The following is a 19,490-nucleotide window of genomic DNA, read 5'->3' on the forward strand; positions in this document are numbered from 1 at the left end:
GGTCGAGATTCTCCTTTGCCACCCTGCACGTGGCAGGGACTCCGTGAGGCAAGTTGTCTCTTGAGGTTTTTGAAAGGCGTGCTTGAGCTCAAAACCTGTCGTCTTGATGAAAATCATGTCGGGAAAGGCCATTGCCGGGATGTCAAAGAGCTCACGAGGGTGGTCGGCTCACCGATTGGCTGAGAATGAATTTTCCAGGCGGAAGCAAATCCCCACTCGGAGCGAACGCGGTTCAGAGGGGGTCTGCTACCTGCCAGGATCCCAGGTGGCATTCTCTCTCCTGCTGGATTTCCAAACCCCTCTGGGGCTCTCTTACCCACCCCCACCCCCCACCTGCTTTGTCAACCTTGTGGAAGAGGGCAGAGAGCTGCCTTCTAAAGAAACCTAACCCTTCCCTTCTCCCTCATCTCTCTCCTCCCTACCAAAGAGAGTTTCTAGTCTCCCCTTCAGTGAGAGTGTATCCATTCCGGCGGGGAGGTGGCCATCAGGAGAGAGTAGTCAGTCACTCCTGCACTGGAGGGAGGGGTGTGTGGCAGCTGAGCTCCTCATCGAGTCCTGCACATCCCCCCCCCCACCCAAGGTCAGGCAAGCAGCCACCTGTCTCCAAAGGAACAGGCAGGGGACTGAGGACCAGCAGACCTGAGGTCCCAGGGCCGGGACACCAGGGCACAAGTCAAGGGACTGTGTGATTTGGAACCAGATAGGGGGAAAGACGGTACATCAGTGGGTACAGGTGCAGATTGGGACATCCCCAGGACCGATGCCTCTCCCCCCGCCGCCCCCCTTCCCATGGTAGAGACTGGGTGACTGAACTCACATACCCTTCTGGAAAGACCAAGGAAGGGGGAACACCTTAGATTTGGATTTAAGCAAAGAAAATAAAAAACAAAAATAAAAAACCCAACAACCAGAAAATTCCTGATGGGACTGAGTATACTCTGAATCAGCAAAGTTGTGTTTTCTACTCTCAGGTGGAATTGAACCTTGGATTCCAGAATCTAATGACGCTAATACTAATATAATGATTATGATAAACAGAGCTCCTTTTCTTGCAAAGCCAAGTGCAAAGATTGAAAATGTCCGTTGCCCTGCGCTCCCGAGCTCCGCGGAAATGTAGAGACTTAAAGCAAGGTGTGGATTTCTCTCCTATAGCCGGGGGGGGGGGGGGGGGGGGGGGGGGGGGGCGGGCAAGGTTCAAGAGAGGGAATACTTGCCCTTGAGGCACTGATGCGGGACCATTAACAACTGAAACCTGGGGACAGCTGTTCTCGCCTTGGCTCTCCTCTTTTTTTTTTTTTTTTTTTAATTTTTTTTTCAACGTTTTTTATTTATTTTTGGGACAGACGGAGACAGAGCATGAACGGGGGAGGGGCAGAGAGAGAGGGAGACACAGAATCGGAAACAGGCTCCAGGCTCTGAGCCATCAGCCCAGAGCCCGACGCGGGGCTCAAACTCACGGACCGCGAGATCGCGACCTGGCTGAAGTCGGACGCTTAAACCGACTGCGCCACCCAGGCGCCCTTTGGCTCTCCTCTTAAGGACCACAATCACATGCTCCACGCCTGTGCTAGGGAAACTCTGGCCCCAGAAAGACTGGAAAGCACTGAGCAAAAACATCTGTAATTCACAACATTCTCTTGGAACGAATTCTCGGGGCGTCGGGGCCTTCAGAAACGCTGGGACTTCCTTTCCAGAAACCGGGAGCTGGGAAAGAGTCATGGGTCCAAGGTAGAAAAAAACCAGAAGTTGCAAAGTCTGATCCTGGAAATCCCCAGGAAGCAGCCGGTTCGCAGGGCCCCCACGGGGCCGCCACCGAAATAATTCCTTCTCTCTTGGCGAGGGGGAAGGGGCGAAAGGAGGAGATCACGGTATTTGCAAAGCCATCCTCTAAAGCTTCCTCCAAAGTTAAGCACACACCCACAGACAACAGCCGACCACAGTGCTCGTCGAATCTGAGAGCTGAGAAGTGCTTCCAAAATTATCCAGTCTGGCGACCTCATTCTGCAAATAAGAGCTCAGAGACCCAGAGACGACATGCCCTAATCTCTGTTACCACGTTAGGTACTGGGAATGATACTGGGAATAAAACTGCCCTTGTAATTCCCAGCGCAGGCCACTTTCATTCTTGGCTGACACTTTTTAAAAACAGAACAATTGTTGAGTTTGGTTGCTTTTTTTTTGTTTTGTTTTAATTTTTTTTAGTTGGGTGCCTGGGTAGCTCCAGTCGGTTACACGTCTGACTTCGGCTCAGGTCATGATCTCACAGTTTGTGAGTTCAAGCCCCGCGTCGGGCTCTGTGCTGACGGCTCGGAGCCTGGAGCCTGCTTCGGATTCTGTGTCTCCCTCTCTCTCTCTCTCTCTCTCTCTGCCCCTTTCCTGCTCACACTCTATCTCTCTCTCTCTCAAAAATAAATACACATTTAAAAAAATTTTTTACAAAGAGATTGTTTTAAGTTGATAATTTTATTTATTTATTTTCTTTAACGTTTATTTATTTTTGGGACAGAGAGAGACAGAGCATGAACGGGGGAGGGGCAGAGAGAGAGAGGGAGACACAGAATCTGAAGCAGGCTCCAGGCTCTGAGCCATCAGCCCAGAGCCCGACGCGGGGCTCGAACTCACGGACCGTGAGATCGTGACCTGAGCCGAAGTCGGACGCCCAACCGACTGAGCCACCCAGGCGCCCCATTAAGTTGATAATTTTAAACAATAAATTTTAACAGAAGTTGGCTTAGTATAACTGTGTAACCAATATCCCCCCAAATTTCACCGGCTTGGCACAGTAAGTCTACTTCATGCTCAGGTCAGAGTCCAGTGTTGGTTGGCCAAGGGGGCTCTACTCCTGGCATTCATTCGAGGATTCGGGGTCCTTCCATCGCGTGGCTCTTCCTGTCACCGAAACCCAAGTTCGGCTGCCGTGGTTCAAGGGGCCAATACTCGAGAGCCGAGTTTTGACCGGAAAGCAGTATGAGCTTTATTCACGAGGCCGGCCGCCCGGGGAAAAGGTGGACCCTTGTCCAAAGGCCGACTCTGAGGTTTCTGCCTGGACCCGAGATTTTTTTTTTAAGGGGTTTATTCAGCTAAGGGAGTGCAGCGTGACATTTCTTGATTACGTGCAGGCTCGATGATGCCAGCTACAGGGTGACCGTAGGTTGTGCAAGAAGGTCTCTAGTTCCTTGGTACCCAGGCGTTGTGCGAGAATACCCTGTTCTTTCTGCAAAGGAGGGCAAGGTCTATAGATACGCAAAGGGACGTCAGTAGTCCCTTGTGTAACCTTAAAAAAGAAAAAAATATTTTGCTAGAAGATTGCGGGGTTCATCCGAAAGCTAAGGGAGGGGCTTCAAACAGATTTGCTGGCCTCTGAGGCCTGGGAACATCCTGGTCCTTTATTCCCCAAGGCCGGTGGTCTGCAAACCTCAAGGAAAATAAATTAGTTCTGTTACAGATCAAGGGCCTTAAGTCAGCAAGTGAGGAATGTGTTAACTTGAAGCAGGCTGAGCCTGGAGTGCTGTGACATTCCCCCCCCCGGGGGGGGGGGGGCCTTGGGGTCCTCTTGACTCCGCCAGCAGATGGGGAGAGAGGAGGAGCCTTGAAGATGGCACAGCGGGGTGGAGGCTGGGGGTAAGAACCTGGGAGGGGCAGCATCATGGCGGCAGGGCTGTCCTGATTCTGGGGCTCCTGAAGCAGTCACGTGGTCCCCGCTAACTGCAAGGGGCGCTGGGAAATGTAGTCTAGCTCGTGCCCGGGAGGAAGAGGCAGTGGGGGTGGGGGAACACACAGCAAAGTCTGACAACAGAAGCTCAAGTCTCCCCACTCCCTCCTTGTCCCCAAGGAGTGACTGGGGGGGGGGGGGAGGTCCATGCTTCCCCACTTTGGAAGCCGTTGGTCTAGAGGTCTAGGTGAAGATGGACCCTGTGGGGAGAGCCAGGTGGGGGTATAGCTAACAGACTGACCGCTGAACCCTGTGCCCAGCACTCACCGAGCAATCTGCACGTATTAGCTCATTGAATCCAACCCACGGCTCAGAGAGCTCGATGCTATGATTGTCTCCGTTTTTTCCGAGGAGAAAACCACGGCTCAGAGAGGTTCCGCAGCCTGCCCCAGATCACGCAGCGGCAGGGCTGGGACTTGACCTCAGACGCTGGCTCCAGAGCCCGTGCTGTCGGCCAGTTGGGGGAGAACGGGAGGGAGATTAAGTCCCAGCTCTCTGCGAGCCCCGCAGGTGAAGAGCGGGCAGGGGAGGGCAGGGGAGGGCAGGCTGGGGTTGGCAGGGGGCGGGCGGTGCAGTGACAGGAGGCAGCCCGGGGCGGGACCGCAGCCAGAGGGTGGGCACCAGGGGGATAGAGAATGAAGAACGTGGGGGCGCGGGCCTGCAAAGTCGGGCTGTTGGGGCTCACTGAGGAAGCAAGCACTGAGTCGAGGATTCAGAGCGCCCAGGCAGGTACTGTCCATTACCTGCAGGAGCCCCTTTCATTCTGGCGCCTCTCCTTGATGAAGCTTGGGAGGACCACTGGGAAGAAGATGGCCCCACAGGGAGGGTCATGGGCTGCCCAAACCCCAGCTGCTCCCAGAGTTCACGCTCACTGCCTCCCCAGGGCAAACTCAGCCTTTCCTCTGTCTTGTCCCCCGGGGTGTGGGGTGTGGGGTGTGGGGTGTGGGGTGGTAGTTCCTGCCGTGTGGGTAGGATCCTTCACACTCAACCAACAGGAGGGGACCTCTGGCTCCTCCAATGGTCTGGCCCTTCAGCTGCCTTCTAAAGACTCCACCCTGCCCTGGCTGCCGCCTGGAAGGGACCTGCATTTCCCAGGTAGGGAAGCCCTGGGTTGGTGGCCCCAGGGCCTTGTCACCGCCGTCCTTGCTTGGGAGTCCAAGCCAGGGAGCCTTTGAACGTTGCTTCGGCCATAACTGGCTGTCCGATTTCTGACAAATCACTTTGAGGCTCTGTGCCTCCGTTTCCCGGTGGTCAGATGAGCCGGGAAACGTGCCGTTTCAAACCCCCAAGAAGATTCCTGAGTTGCTCTGTGTGGGTATCTTCACCTCAAGACCGGTGAGTCCTTTCGAAGCGGACAGACAGACGGACGTTCCGCGGACGGTACGTCGGCTCATGATGTACACTGAGAGACAGGCATGCCCAGGGTCTGCCTCCACAGAGGGGAGGCCGATCTCTACCGATGGCCGCGGGGCCTGAGAACGTCACAGAGGATCGTTGCTCTCATGCCGTTAACTCTCCTCCTGAGGAAAACCTCTGCTGGTTGAGGCTGTCATCTTGTCCAGGGCTCCAACCTGGGCCATGGCGCCAGCTTCAGGAAAGGAGACGTGTGGGCCTCTGTTTTGATTTTTTGTAATCGTCCCACGTATCAACCCAGCAGGTTACCATCCGTTTTGGCCAATTGGTATCGGGCACGATCTGAATGGGTACAAAGTGTTAAGTCCTACAGTACGTTGGAATACCATCGGCCCACCCTATGGCACTTTGAAAGGCTCTCTCACGCACAGAATCCCTTTTAACCCTCTAGCCGTCCTGAGGGAGCCCTCTCCCCACCCCCACTGCGTGGATAACAGAACCACAGCACAAAGAACTAAGTGACTTGGCCAAGATCACAGAGCCAGTATCTGGCTGGGCCGGGGTTCGAACCTTGGAATCGCCGGACTCCAGCCTTCAGCTCCTTACATCTCGCTCGGCCTCACCGGGTAGAAAGAAAGGTTACACAAGCGAAGGAGAGGTGTGCTAAGGGGAAAGAAAAGGAAGAGGGGATGTGACACGACACGGTCGTTCAAGTTCTGACAGTCCAGGCCCCATGATGTCTGACTGTTCTTACGGCAGACTCTTAATTATTTGACCTCTTTGCATTTGCAAAGTTGTTCTTCGTTCTATATTTCATTCATTGCGCCAATGAGAATTTGTGGAAAACTACTATGTGTGGAAATATCTTGTAGACTCTTTTTAAAAAAATCTTTAATGCTTATTTATTTATTTTGAGAGAGAGAAGGAGAGAGAGAGAGAGAGAGAGCACAAGCAGGGGAGGGACGAAGAGAGGGAGAGAAAGAATCTCAAGCAGGATCCACAGCAGGGCGGAGCCCGACGCAGGGCTCAAACCCACGAACCATAAGATCATGACCTGAGCCAAAATCAAGAGTCAGACGCTTCACCCACCGGGCCACCCAGGCGCCCCTGAAAATATCTTGTAAACTCTTAAGGATAAGTGCAGTTATTCATTGTTCAGGCTCGTGGGAGATGTGAACGACGCAGAAGACACAATTTCTGCCCTTTTAGAGCTTATAACCTGTTTCGCCTAAAATACGTACTTCCTGGGGCGCCTGGGTGGCTCAGTCAGTTGAGCGGCCGACTTCGGCTCAGGTCACGATCTCGCGGTCCGTGAGTTCGAGCCCCGCGTCGGGCTCTGTGCTGACAGCTCGGAGCCTGGAGCCTGTTTCGGATTCTGTGTCTCCCTCTCTCTCTCTCTCTGACCCTCCCCCGTTCATGCTCTGTCTCTCTCTGTCTCAAAAATAAATAAACGTTAAAAAAACATTTTTTAAATACGTACTTCCTCTAAATATCCTAGACTAAGGCTTAAGCTTCCTCTAAGGACAGTGGGAAGTTGCGGGCTGTAGCTAATGACTTTCCGTCACTGTTTTCCCGGCGTCTGTCCCTACTCGTCACTGCCCCATCATCCCATTGACCCATTTCAACTTGGGATTCACTTGGATCACTGTATCCTTTTCTTCTGTCCTCTGGTCCTCTCGGAGTTCATTCTGACCACTTGGAGATTTTATTTTTTTTAACTTTATCTGTTTATTTTGGGAGGGTGGGCAGAGAGAGAGAGAGAGAGAGAGAGAGAAAGAGAGAGAGAGAATCCCAAGCAGCCTCCGCACTGTCAGCCCAGAGCCTGATAACGGGGCTCGAACTCACGAACCGTGAGATCAGGAACCGTGAGATCACGACCTGAGCCGAAACCACGCGTTGGATGCTCAACTGACTGAGCCACCCAGGAGCCCCCCACTTGGAGGTTATTTAAGGCTACACCCACAATGCCCACTCCCCCAGTCTTGAGCTGACTTGGAGACCTACTGACAATTGTCTCTATTTCATCCAGTGTGTCACAGCGGAGAGAGTTCGGGAAGGTCGTAGGCCTGTTGCAAGGCTGCGGCCTCCAGCTGGAAGCCTCAGGACCGGCTACCAATAACCCCTGCTCAGGGAGTCCCCCGGGGAACGTAGGGCAGAAAAGAGGGCCTGACAAAAAGTGAGCTTAGCCTGGCCCGGGGGCTCGGCCTTTCTCCCGCCACACGCAGCAGCCTTGGGAGCAGTAAAAGAAATGACGTCATCCGCAGGGAGGCAGCCGGGCGTGTGAAATGATCAGAGAACACCCGAGAACAGGTGTAAACCCTCACGGGGCAGGGCTGTACCTGTCCGGCCGGCGGGCCCCTCTCCGCCTTAGCCACGGAGGCATCTCTGGCCACGGGTGGAGGAAGGAGAACCAGACCTCATTCCCCAAACCCAAGAGCCCTCACCACCGAGGCACAGCCCGGGGAGGGTGCCCGGCCGGCGCGTCCCCAACCCCCATCTCCCTCCGACCTCCTTCCCCACCCCCACCCGGAGAAGTGGGGCAGTCAAATCAGTCCTCACGAAGGCCCGGGAACGAAAATAAAGAGACGGAATCGAGGGGAGTCATCATAAAGCACTGATATTTTCTGGCACCGGCCCCGTTTGGCCTTACCCATTAGTCACCCGCAGAAGCAAACGGGTATGTCATTCTATAAATTGACAAAATCGCGTGCAGAGGAGGAAGGGGCAGGCCTCCACCCCTTCCCTCTCTGTCCCCGCCTAGGAGGGACAGGGACGCCAGTAAAACAAGAGTTCTGGGGATCCTGTCTTGTGATCCTTTGTTTGGAACCCTCTGGCTCACCGCTTCCTTCCTCCAGGCCGTGGGCCCTGTCCACCCACAGCGGGGCACGCCGGGGGCCCCTCGCACTGGCTGAGCCAGGGGCAGAGGCACACCCTTCCCCGTAATGACGCTCCCGGGGGCTCAGGGGGCATCTTCTCTATCTTCTCTGCCCTCTTCCCCTCCTTAGTATTTCAGGCTCGCTCGCTCTCTCTCTCTCTCTCTCTCCTTCACTCTCTTCCAAGGAGATGCGATTCAGATTTGTGGGCTGTTGTTAATGCATTCCAGATGCCAGAAGAAATCTTGGCGCGGGCTCAGCAGTTCTGCCCTTGGGCCTCTCCCCACCCCCACCCCCACCCCGCGCCCTCGCCCAAAAGGGCGCGGAGAGAAAACAGGCAGGCTGGCGCCACCTGCTGGCAGCAGCCTGAAGCTCGGCCAAGAGGAAGAGGATTTTCGGGTGGGGCTGGAGGTTTCCGGTAACCAGCGCAATTCACAAGTCTTGGGTGGAAGGAAGAACTCCCTTCATCTGATGAAAAGCCCTTGAGGGAAGGGGCCCCGGGTGGCTCAGTCGGTTGAGCGACGAACTTCGGGTCGGGTCACGATCTCACACAGTCTGTGAGTTCGAGCCCTGCCTCAGGCTCTGTGCTGATGGCTCAGAGCCCGGAGCCTGCTTCGGATTCTGTATCTCCCTCTCTCTCTCTGTCCCTCCCCCACTCATGCTGTGTCTCTGTCTCAGAAATAAATAAACATTAAAAAAATTTTTTTCTTAAGGAAAAAGAAAAGTCCTTGAGGGAAAAGATTACATAAATTGGAACACTCCTGTCCTTAGGAACAAACAATGAAGGGAACTAAAGATTTATGGAGCCTTTGGACAGCCCTTGTTTCATTCTGCTACTTTGTTAGGTTCTATTTCTTTTCTTTTCTTTTCTTTTTTCCTGTTCCCTTTCCTTTTTCCTTTCCTTCTTCCTTTCCTTTCCTTTCCTTTTCCAGTCTGGATCCCAGCTGGGTTCCCTCTAACCTCAAACCCTTTGAAGGGTGGAGGCTTTTGTATTCCATCTTGTGTTACACAAAATAAGCCAAGAGGAGACTCCATGCAAATTACCTAGTAAGCCTGGGGCTTGGTGAAATCTACTAAGTAGAGGAGGAGGGAGATTTAAAAGCGAAGGAAGCAAGCGGAAAATAAATGGTCTCCCGTGATGGTTAGAGGAAAGCAATGGTGAGGATTTTCAAGGCTAGCTCAGCAGGAGACTTTTCCAAGATGGTGAATTCTTCCCCAGATGCCTGGAGACCTTTGGTCCAAGTCGCATGACCCGTTGATGAGGCTCTGGGTGGGGGTGGAGTTTACTAACGGGGCTTGAGGCTGTGGGATGTGTGCCGATGCTCCCGTCAATCTTGGGCAGTGAGTGCAGTGGTTAGGTGGGGTTTTTCGTCAACCCTCCCTGGGTCCAAAAATCCCAGCACGGCCACTTCTTCCCTGTGTGACCCGAGCTAGTCATATCTCCTCTTTTGTGCCTCCACTTGTTTATCTGTCAGGTGGGGGGAAAAGCAGAAACACTCCCTTAAAGTCGAGAGTGAGTATCAGGATTCATGGAGCGAATAGGTATCTTGTTAGCACAGTGACCACCATATCGTAAATGGGGCACCTGGGTGGCCCAATCGGTTAAGCATCCCTTCTTGGTTTTGGCTCGAGTCACGATCTCATGGTTTGTGGGTTCGAGCCTCGCATTGGACTCTCTGCTGTTAGCACAGAGCCTGCATCAGAGCTTCTGTACCCCGCCCCCTCTACCCCACCCCCGCTTGCACTGGCTCTCTCTCCAAAATAAACATTAAAAAAATAATAAATAAATAAATGAGGGGCGCCAGTCAGTTAAGGGACCAACTCTTGATCTCGGCTCAGGTCATGATCTCATGGTCCAGGAGTTCAAGCCCCACATCAGGGTCCGTGCTGATGGTGCAGAGCCTGCTTGGGATTCTGGCCAAGGTCCCCTACCATTCCTTAGGAGACTGGGCTCCCATGTTCCGTCCGCTCTTCGCCGGGACCCCCAAGTCCCAGCTCCCTCCCTGTGGCTTCCCTGTTGCCCCTCACCACACCCAAAGGTCCACCACCTTAGTGAGTCAAGTACCCACATCGGGACCAGGAAAACGACCCAATGACAGCTTACAAGTGGATATGGGACAGGCCTTGTTGTAACATTTCAAAATACTTTCAGTGTTTCTGGACCTACTTCTCGGTCACATGTTTTATGGCCATTCCCTCCCTTGAGTTCCTCCTGCCTCTTTATAATGAAAGGGTGAATTCACTGTCCAGCCTCAGTTAGTTTCTCCACTGTCTAGACAGCGCCCTGGCAAGTGGGGTGCACTCACCCGGGAGGGGGTTCCGAGAAGAGTCTCTGTGGTGTGGTCAGAATATGCCTTAACTCTGGGGCATCCAGGTGGCTCTCAGTTGGTTAGACACCCGACTCTTGAATTCTGCTCAGGTCATGATCTCACCGGTTTGTGAGATCGAGCCCTGTGTCGGGCTCAGTGTGGAGCCTGCTTGGGATTCTCTCTCCTCCTCCCCTGCTCATACTCTCTTTCCCTCTCTCTCAAAATAAGTAAATGAACTTTAAAAGAAAAAAAAGATGCTCTTTGGCATCTAATTGTTTTCATCTTATGTTTTAACGTCTATTTTTGCAACTGTTTTAGATTTTACATAGGAGTACAGTAATAACTTTACTTTTTTTTTTAAGTTTATTTCTTTATTTTGAGAGAGAGGGGTGGAGAGGGGCAGAGAGAGAGAGAGAGAGAGAGAGAGAGAGAGAGAATTCCAAGTAGGCTCCACACTGTCAGCGCGGAGCCCAATACGGGGCTCAAACTCACCAACCGTGAGATCATGACCTGAGCTGAAATCAACAGACTGAGCCACCCAGGCGCCCCGATAATGGTTTACATTTATAAATGAGTGCACAGCTTTGGGGGCGCATGCTCAGATGTGGAGGTGCACCATGTCAAAGGTTTGGGGACCTCTCGTCCTGGCCCGCAGTTCCCGTCCCACGTCATTCTCTGATCTGGCTCGGGTGGCTTTTCCTACTTCCGCAGCCCCCAGAGCAGTTCTCCTTGGGGCCCTGGGTGGTATTTGCAGCGGCTCACCGAGGGGAAAGGGCCTGGCACCAACCAGCCATCCGAAAGGAAAGGACTCCGGCTCCCGGTTCTGGCTGAGCCTTCCATAGCTGGGCGCCTGGTTGGGAGGAGGGGCAGCCCCATGCCCGGCATGCACTTTGGTGACTTGGGGCAGCTACCCTGATTTCAGAGATGCTGACGTTGTCTTTCAGGTGCTGCTTAGAATTAGCGACACGCGGTGCCCAATTTGCGTCTGCATCGTCCCGTGTCTTGGATGGTGTTCGCGGGTGGTAGGTGACGGGGAAATATCAGCTTCGTGTTGGAGGTTCCAGAACAGGATTCCAGGGGAGGAAGCAGTGAAGAGAGGAAGGGGAGAGCGGAGGACCAAGGCTAGGATGCAGGGAGCAAAGTCAGGTCGGGCGTGTTGCCTGCTCCCGCTGTGGTCTGGGGACGAAGTTCGGGGCAAAGGAGCCCCGTCCTTCTAGAGTTCCAGCTCTGTGATGGCCTGGATGTCACCAGCAAGCCACTTAATAATCCCTTTGCGATTCCCTGTACTGAACGATGACAAGTGAGTGACATCTGACACAGAGTGCTAACTAACTACATGCCAACACTTGTATGCTTTGCTTTAAAAAATTTTTTTAATGTTTATTTATTTTGGAGAGACAGAGAGAGCATGAGCAGGGGAGGGGCAGAAAGAGAGAGAGGGAGACACGGAATCGGAAGCAGGCTCCAGGCTCTGAGCTGTCAGCCCAGAGCCCGACGCGGGGCTTGAACCCACAGACCGTGAGCTCATGACCTGAGCCGGTCGGACGCTTAACCGACAGAGCCACCCAGGCGCCCCTGTGTGCTTTTCTATGTTATAAAAACATTAACATCGACCTTCAGTGGGAAACCAGGGTCACTGGCCCTTTTTATTTTAAGAAGGATAATGAGAGGGGCGGCCACCCACGGGGTCACATGACCTCAGCCAAGCCACTTCCTGCGTTTCACAGCGAAGGAAACAGGCTCACAAAAAAGGTCATCGCAGGTACGGGGGTCTATGAGAGGGGTGTTGTGAAGACAGAGCACAAGGTTGACCGTCAAAGAGCTTTGGAAACCACAGAGCGAGGCGGATGTGAGAGGTTGTTACGCGCAAACAATGACATCACAGACTTGGAAGAGTTTGCTGCCCTCGAGAACAAGGGTTCTATTTCACTCCAGTGGCTCATCATAATAGACAAGGAGTCCCTACTCTCAAGGCATAGATTTGTCCCGCGGGAAGCCTTCAGAGACTGTCAGAGCAGTAACTCGCTCATGGCAAAGCTTAAAAGTTTCCAGGATCCCGGTGGAAGTGATTTTAGATCTTGAAGAACTAGAATTAGTAAGAAATACAAAGTCCCATCAGAGTCGCTGGTGGCGGGACCATTTTGGGGTCTCTGCAGTTAATAAACCGGAGGAGACGCGTTTCTTCACTGGTCCCATTTTCCCCTTGCAATTTTTTTTTAATGTTTATTTATTTTTGAGAGAGAGAGAGAGAGAGCACACAAGCAGGGGAGGGACAGAGAGAGAGAGGGAGACACAGACTCCGAAGCAGGCTCCGGGCTCCGAGCCGTCAGCACAGAGCCCGACGCGGGGGCTCGAACCCACAAGCCGTGAGATCGTGACCTGAGCCGAAGACGGATGCCGAACCGACTGTGCCACCCAGGCGCCCTGCTCATTTCCCCTTTCAATGGTATTTTGTGACTCTGGAAAAGTAACTCACTTGCAATATCTAGCATGTGAAAGCTAAGCAATCTGGTATCTTTAAAGCTCAATGTCAGACTTAAATTACAGAAGCACGAGGGAGACTCCAGGAATTGGAGATCATGGCTTCATCTGTGGTTATTTAGAGCACCGGGTCTCAAATTACAGCGAACATCAGGATCACTGGGCTACTCGTTAAAACACAGACTGCCAGGGGCGCCTGGGTGGCTCAGTCCGTTGAGCGTCCGACTTCGGCTCAGGTCATGATCTCACGGTCCGTGAGTTCGAGCCCCGCGTCGGGCTCTGTGCTGACGGCTCACAGCCTGGAGCCTGCTTCACATTCTGTGTTTCCCCCTCTCTGCCCCTCCCCTGCTCATGCTCTGTCTCTCTGTCTCAAAAATAAATACAAACATATATAAATAAATAAAACAGACGGCCAGGCCCCCAGCCCAGAGCTGCTGATTCACTAGGACTGTGGCAGGACACTAGAATCTGCATTTCTTTTTCTTTTTTGTGTGTGTATTTTTTTTTAATTTTTTTTCAACGTTTTTTATTTATTTTTGGGACAGAGAGAGACGACAGCCATCGTGACCTGGCTGAAGTAGGACGCTTAACCGACTGCGCCACCCAGGCGCCCCTAAGTGTATTTATTTTAAGAAAGAGGAGAGAGCAGGAGAAGGGCAGAAAGAGAGGGAGAGAGAGAATCCCAAGCAGGCTCCGCGCTGTGGGTGCAAAGCCAGACTCAAGGGCTCGATTCCACGAGCTGTGAGATTGTGACCTGAGCCAAAATCAAGAGTCAGATGTGTAACAGCCTGAACCACCCAGCATCTGCCTTTCTGATAATGGCCCAGTGATGCTGGTGCTCTTGGGACCCCTCTTTGAGAACAAGTCACTTAAATAATAGCTCCTGGAAGAGCCAGGACAAACCAATTACTAAAGCCTTCTCTTCTGTTTTTTCTTAGGATGGGGACCATTATGATGTGAAGGAGCCGGGGTTAGAGAGATTGGGGAAGACATATTGAGCAAGGGGATGGGTCTTGTTGGTAAAAATCTTTGCCAACATCTAAGTCGGACTGTTTACTTGCCCTGGCATTCTCCCCTCCATGAGCTAGAACTCATGAGATCTAAGGTTCTTCTTTGGAGACCAGACTTTGCCTCCCTGGGATCCCAAAAGGACTTTCCTTCTCGGGACTCAAAGCGGTGACCCCCCTCCCTGGGCGGAATATGCCAATACCAGTAACTAGATGCACCCACCTGCACCCACACCCCCTGCAATGCTTAGGGGTTCATAAGAAAGGAGATTATTTTGCCCCAGCTGGTGGTACCCAGCCTGAGTGGGAAGTGATCTGCATTGCTATAATCTAGAATTATTGGGAGGATTCCCTCTGTATGCATATTGACTGTTGGATAAATATTAGATACCCATACAGATACAGTGAGTGGACCCCTTGAACAATGCAGAGGTCAGAGGTGCTGACCCCCATGCAGTCAAAAATCCACATCTAACTTCTGACTTCCCAGAACTTAACTGCTAATGGTCTACTGCTGACCAGAAGTCTTACCAGTAACCTAGTCGATTAACACATAGTTAGTATATGTATTATAGGCTGTATTCTCACAGTCTAGGAAGCTTGAGAAAAGCAAATGTTACAAGAAAATCATAAAGAAGGGGAAATACACTTATAGTACTGTGCTGTATTCACCCAAAAAAATCTGCCTAGACGTGGACCCACGCAGTTCAAACCTGTGTTGTTCAAGGGCCAACTGTGTGTGTGTGTGTGTGTATGCATGCGTGTATATATGTGTCTATGTGTGTGAATATATGGGTGTATGTGTATGTATGTGTATATAGATGTGTATATATATAGGTCTATATGTGTTTATATGTATGTATTTGTGTGTGCATATATATTATATGTGTGTATATGTGTATGTGTGTGCATAGATGTGTACGTGTGTGTGTATTTGTGTGTACATAGGTATTTGTGTGTGTGTGTGTGTACTAAATGGCCCACAGAAGATCACTGAGACATCTTCATTAATGTAGCACAGCTGAGATCTGGAAATCTTGGCTGACCCTGCCATTTACCAGCTCCCAGAGCAAACCAGTCCCACCACCATGACCAAACTGAACTGGACCAAAGGAAGGTGCCCAGTTTAGAAGCTACTCGGAACCCAGGAGAGCCGAGCCATCTGCTACCCCGGGGTTGGGGGACTGAAGGAGGGCGTGGAGAGACTTCGGGCACGTGCCCTCTCCTCCTGGGTGCACTTCTCCTGCTGGAAAGAGAGGATGCTGACTCCCCTTGGTGCAGGAGCGTTTCACTCTCACTGCCGTGAACACAGTAACTTTGTGTTCTTTCACGTGCCGCTCCTGGCCTCCTTTCCTCCATGCTATGCGAGGAACTTGCCCGATCATCGCATTTGAGTTGGGGGTGCGGGGTGTCCGATGCTCAGAGAGGCTGAGCTCAGCCCCTAGAAAACCAAGGCAGACTGAGGCTGTAGGGTCAGCCTCCAATGGCAAGGAGCTCAGACAATGTTACATTGTGGAGTTTAAAAACACGCATTTTTAACAGCCTGGGCTTACTGAGTCAGCGATCTGGAACATTCTCAAGAGACTATAAATATCCCAAGAGCGGACTGAATTTTAAACTACGCTTTAAAAAACGTTCTGTGTGGAAACAATCGGGCATTTCTTCTTTAAAACGGTTCTGTATTTTCTTTATTTAGATTTTCACGACAGGAAATAAGTATAGAGGAGGTTCGAGCGTCAGATGGGGCATTGAACATCATGGCCCCAAGGGTCATGTGGTCTGAAGACTGTATCCAGGGGGATACAAAAACAAAAACCGACTGAGCCACCCAGGCGCCCCTCCAGCCCCCACTTCTAATCTAATTAAAGTGACAGTCTGGTGTGGGCCTTTGCTCACCTTTTACTGTGCTCCTACAAATACATATGCACATATAAGGAAGAGCTTTATGCATTTTTTAAATTCTCTCGTAAAAATGCAGTTATGCTGTGCACATCACTCTGTATGTCGGCTTTCCCAGTGAGCTCTGTCTCAGCCGCTCCTCCAGAGGGAACGTGTAGGCTCAGCTCATTCTCGTTAACCAGCCGTACCCAGGGTAGCCGTGTGACCTTCCGGCAAAGTCTTCGTAGTTAGTGTTAAAGCATCAATGCATTTTTCTTTACTTATTCATATTTTTCACTCAGTTGTATTTCAATTAGAAATCTCTTCCCCGGGGGCGGGAGGGGAGCGCACCTGGGTGGCTCAGTCGGTTAAGCGTCCGACTTCGGCCCAGGTCATGGGTTCGAGCCCCACATCAGGCTCTGCGCTGACAGCTCGGAGCCTGGAGCCTGCTTGGGATTCTGTGTCTCCCTCTCTCTCTGCCCCTCCCCTGCTCACGTTCTCTCTCTCTCTCTCTCTCTCTCTCTCTCTCTCTCTCTAAAATAAACATTAAAAAAAGAAAGAAGGACAGGAAGGCTACCGAGGGTGTAGAAGACAGAAATCATGAAGGAAGGAGGGAAAAGACTCAAGGAGCAGAAGATTCCGATTGCCGGGAGAAGGATGAGCCGACATGGGTATGGGAGAGGCTAGTGCGGGCAATCCAGGGTGAAGCGGAGAGGCCTGTGGTGTGAACAAGGGGGGGGGGGGTCAAAGGTGAAATATATCAGACACCTCATGAAAACCGGTCGGGATGGAAACGGTTCACTCTGTGTGTGTGAGACCTCGTCTCTGTTGTAGAGGCTGCTTCCTGGAAATACACGGGCACCAAAAAGCCACAGAGGAAAACGCAAGAGCACAGGTGAGCTGGGCTCCCGGATGGACCAAACGGCAGGTGTGTGTACCCCCAGATCATGCCCCCAACCCAGATCCCCTGCGGATACCCCTTTCCTGTGGCCTCCCCTCCCCCGCCTCACTGGGCTTCTTGCTTCCAGCATAAGCCAGGAAGTGGCGGGGAGCAGGGGAGCTTGCATCCCCCACGGTGGGTGTGGCCACCAGCCAGGGATGGATGGGTGGGAGAGAAGAGCCGGGTCCCCTCGATGCCTCGCACCCCAGACAACCTCAGAGCTTACAAACCCCTGACTTAACCCTCCAGATCAATCAGGCTGAAGTTCCCTCCCGCAGCGCTTAGCCTCTCCCGACCTGCTTCTCTACGTGTCTCCCTGGGAACCAGGAATCCGCATCTCCCGTCCGTCCCCCGGGGTCCTGATGCATGACAAGTTTCCATGTGAACGAGGCTCTGGGCCAGGCTCTGTGGGCAACTTGCCTCCTTGGGAGGCAGAGACGTGAGCAAAGACACCTGTGTCCCCTCAGATGTGAATTTTATGCCCAAAAGTCACCAGAGTCATTTAGATTCCGACAAGAGTGGGAATGGAGTATTTTGGTTTTGTTTGGAGAACCAGAATCTCAAAAAGCCAGGTCATAGAAAGCAAGTCTCTGAACACCGGGCAAAAGCGCTGAGACGGGTAATTAGCCTCAAATCCAGCTTCCGACGTGCACCTCCCTGGCTCTGGGGTCTCTCCAGGTGTGTACACGGCCAGACTGTGGACCGAGCGAGTCCGATTATAGACAGCGTGAGGCCGAGGGCCGCCTCCGGCAGGGTGCCACCAAGGGGGCCACAGCAAAACAGAGAAAAAGTCTTGGAGATACTTATGAAGGAAACTCAGAGGGTCTGTTAATGGTACAAGAAGTGAGATGACCATGGTCAGCTTGTGAGTCTGCCCAGGCCACGGTCACAAAGTGCCACAGAACGGGGTGCTTTTTCTCTAAAAACAGAAATTTACTGTCTCACGGTTCTGGGGACTAGAAGTCCAAGGTCAAAATGCCGGGCACAGTTGGCGTCTCTCGAGGCCTCCCTCCTCAGCTTGTACACGGCCGTCTTCCCTCCGCGTGTCTGCGTCCTAATCTCCATATAGGGGAGATCAAACCCCATGCCTCTTGGGTGAGGGCCCACCCCCAATGCTCTCGTTTTAACTTAACCGTCTCTTTATTTTTTTAATTTTTTTAATGTTTATTTAGTTTTTTGAGAGACAGAGACAGAGCGTGAGTGACGGAGGGGCAGAGAGAGAGGGAGACACAAAATCGGAAGCAGGCTCCAGGCTCTGAGCTGTCATCACAGAACCCGACGCGGGGCTCAAACCCACAAACAACGAGATTATAATCTAAGCCGAAGTCTGATGCTTAACCAACTGGGCCACCCAGGTGCCCCCAGACCCTCCAGTTTCGAGTCCTGCAAGCGATGTGTAAGGATGCCTGGCCCCGAAGTTCTCCAAAGGTTCTCTTAGGTCCGAATCCATAGCTATGCATTACCAGGTACATGCAACATATGACCATTTGTTCCTCACAACTCTGTGCAGCAGGTGTAACTATAATCATTTTGCAAACAGGAAGACCAGGCTTGAAAAGACTAATGAAGTTGAAAGTGATCTGACAAGGCCGGCTTGTCCTTATAGGGTAAGACCAAGCAAGATGCTGATGTCTTTCCTGTAAGTTTCAGCCTCCTAAACACCCATAATATTGAGGTTTAGATGAAAAATATGTGTGCTTTCTAGTCACTGTGACTTTACCTGACACCAAAGATCTTTCTAGAACTTTACCCTGATCCTTCTTCAGTCCCAGGTTTCAAAACTGGGCAAATTGGGAGAATTCTCTTTTAAAAATACAAAGTACCAGGGGCGCCTTGGTGGCTCAGTCGGTTGAGTGACCGACTTTGGCTCAGGTCATGATCTTGCGGTCCGTGAGTTTGAGCCCTGCATCGGGCTCTGTGCTGACAGCTCAGAGCCTGGAGCCTGCTTCGGATTCTGCGTCTCCCTCTCCCTCTGTCCCTCCCTCCTCTCTCTCTCTCAAAAATAAATAAACATTAAAAAAAATTTTTTTAAAGAACCATACCTTATAAAAATACAAAGAACCAAACAGACTCAAGAAGAAAAGACTAACAACAATAAAAGTAATTGAATCAGGAACTTAAAACACACACACGTGAGCATGCACACACACACTACCACCACGCAGATTCTATCAAACATACAAGGAACAGATAACCCATATTGTGCACAGATGGTTCCAGAGGAAAGAAAAAGATACAGTCCGGAACTCGTTTATATAAGGCTAATGTAACCTTGATGCCTTCCCACACAAAAAAAAAAAAAAACCAAAAAACGAAAAAAAAAAACAGCAGGTTCAACAGCCACTCTAGCCAATAATACCCAACCGCTAAAGAAGGCAATTGTTTCCAAAGTTACACAAAGAAGTCTGTGATATAGGGAAAGAGGGAAATGCCTGCCAACTCACTTTACAAGGCAATCACACCCTTGATAACAAAGTGCAATAGGACGGTTTGAAAAAGTAAAATTTCAAAAAGAAAGAAAGAAAGAGAGAGAGAGAGAGAGAGAGAGAGAGAGAGGGAGGGTACAACTTCAGATCAATCTCACTCATAAACACAGATTTAAAAAAATCACCTAAAATACAGAAGCAGAGGTGACTTTCTATATACCCGTCTGGTCCCAACACTATGGCCTGAGGGAGATCAGGGTCACCAGGAATATATTTGGAGGTTGCCAAGGATTTGTTTTAAAGTGTTTTCAAGTCTGACCGAGAACTCTGACATTTGGAAACAAGAAAATAGGAGTATTTACAATCATGGAATAAAAAGAAAATAAAATATAAAGGCAAACCCAATCCAGCTGTATTTAAAAATGGTGAGGGATCATGAACACACTATTTTATTCCATGAGTTTAAGGTCAGTTTGACATTAGAAAATTATTTAATATAACTCAACACTGA

At 51.3% G+C, this 19,490-nt stretch overlaps 1 protein-coding gene across 3 annotated transcripts in view; it reads right to left on the reverse strand.

Moving 5' to 3' along the window:
- Positions 1–2,663: 2,663 nt before the first annotated feature.
- Positions 2,664–19,490, reverse strand: part of LOC115500471 (Golgi apparatus membrane protein TVP23 homolog B) — a 58,137-nt gene continuing 41,310 nt past the window's right edge. For 2 of the 3 annotated variants that reach the window (XM_032591232.1, XM_030294901.2), the window contains one exon: positions 2,664–5,407. In XM_032591232.1, coding sequence (XP_032447123.1) covers positions 5,371–5,407 — 37 coding nt within the window. In that variant the 3' untranslated portion in view covers positions 2,664–5,370. Of the gene's footprint in view, positions 5,408–8,591; positions 9,407–19,490 lie in introns of those variants that run through there. The other variant, XM_030294902.1, reaches the window with a different exon arrangement.

Source organism: Lynx canadensis, chromosome E1 (genome assembly GCF_007474595.2).
Source record: "Lynx canadensis isolate LIC74 chromosome E1, mLynCan4.pri.v2, whole genome shotgun sequence".
Classification (NCBI taxonomy): Eukaryota; Metazoa; Chordata; class Mammalia; order Carnivora; family Felidae; genus Lynx; species Lynx canadensis.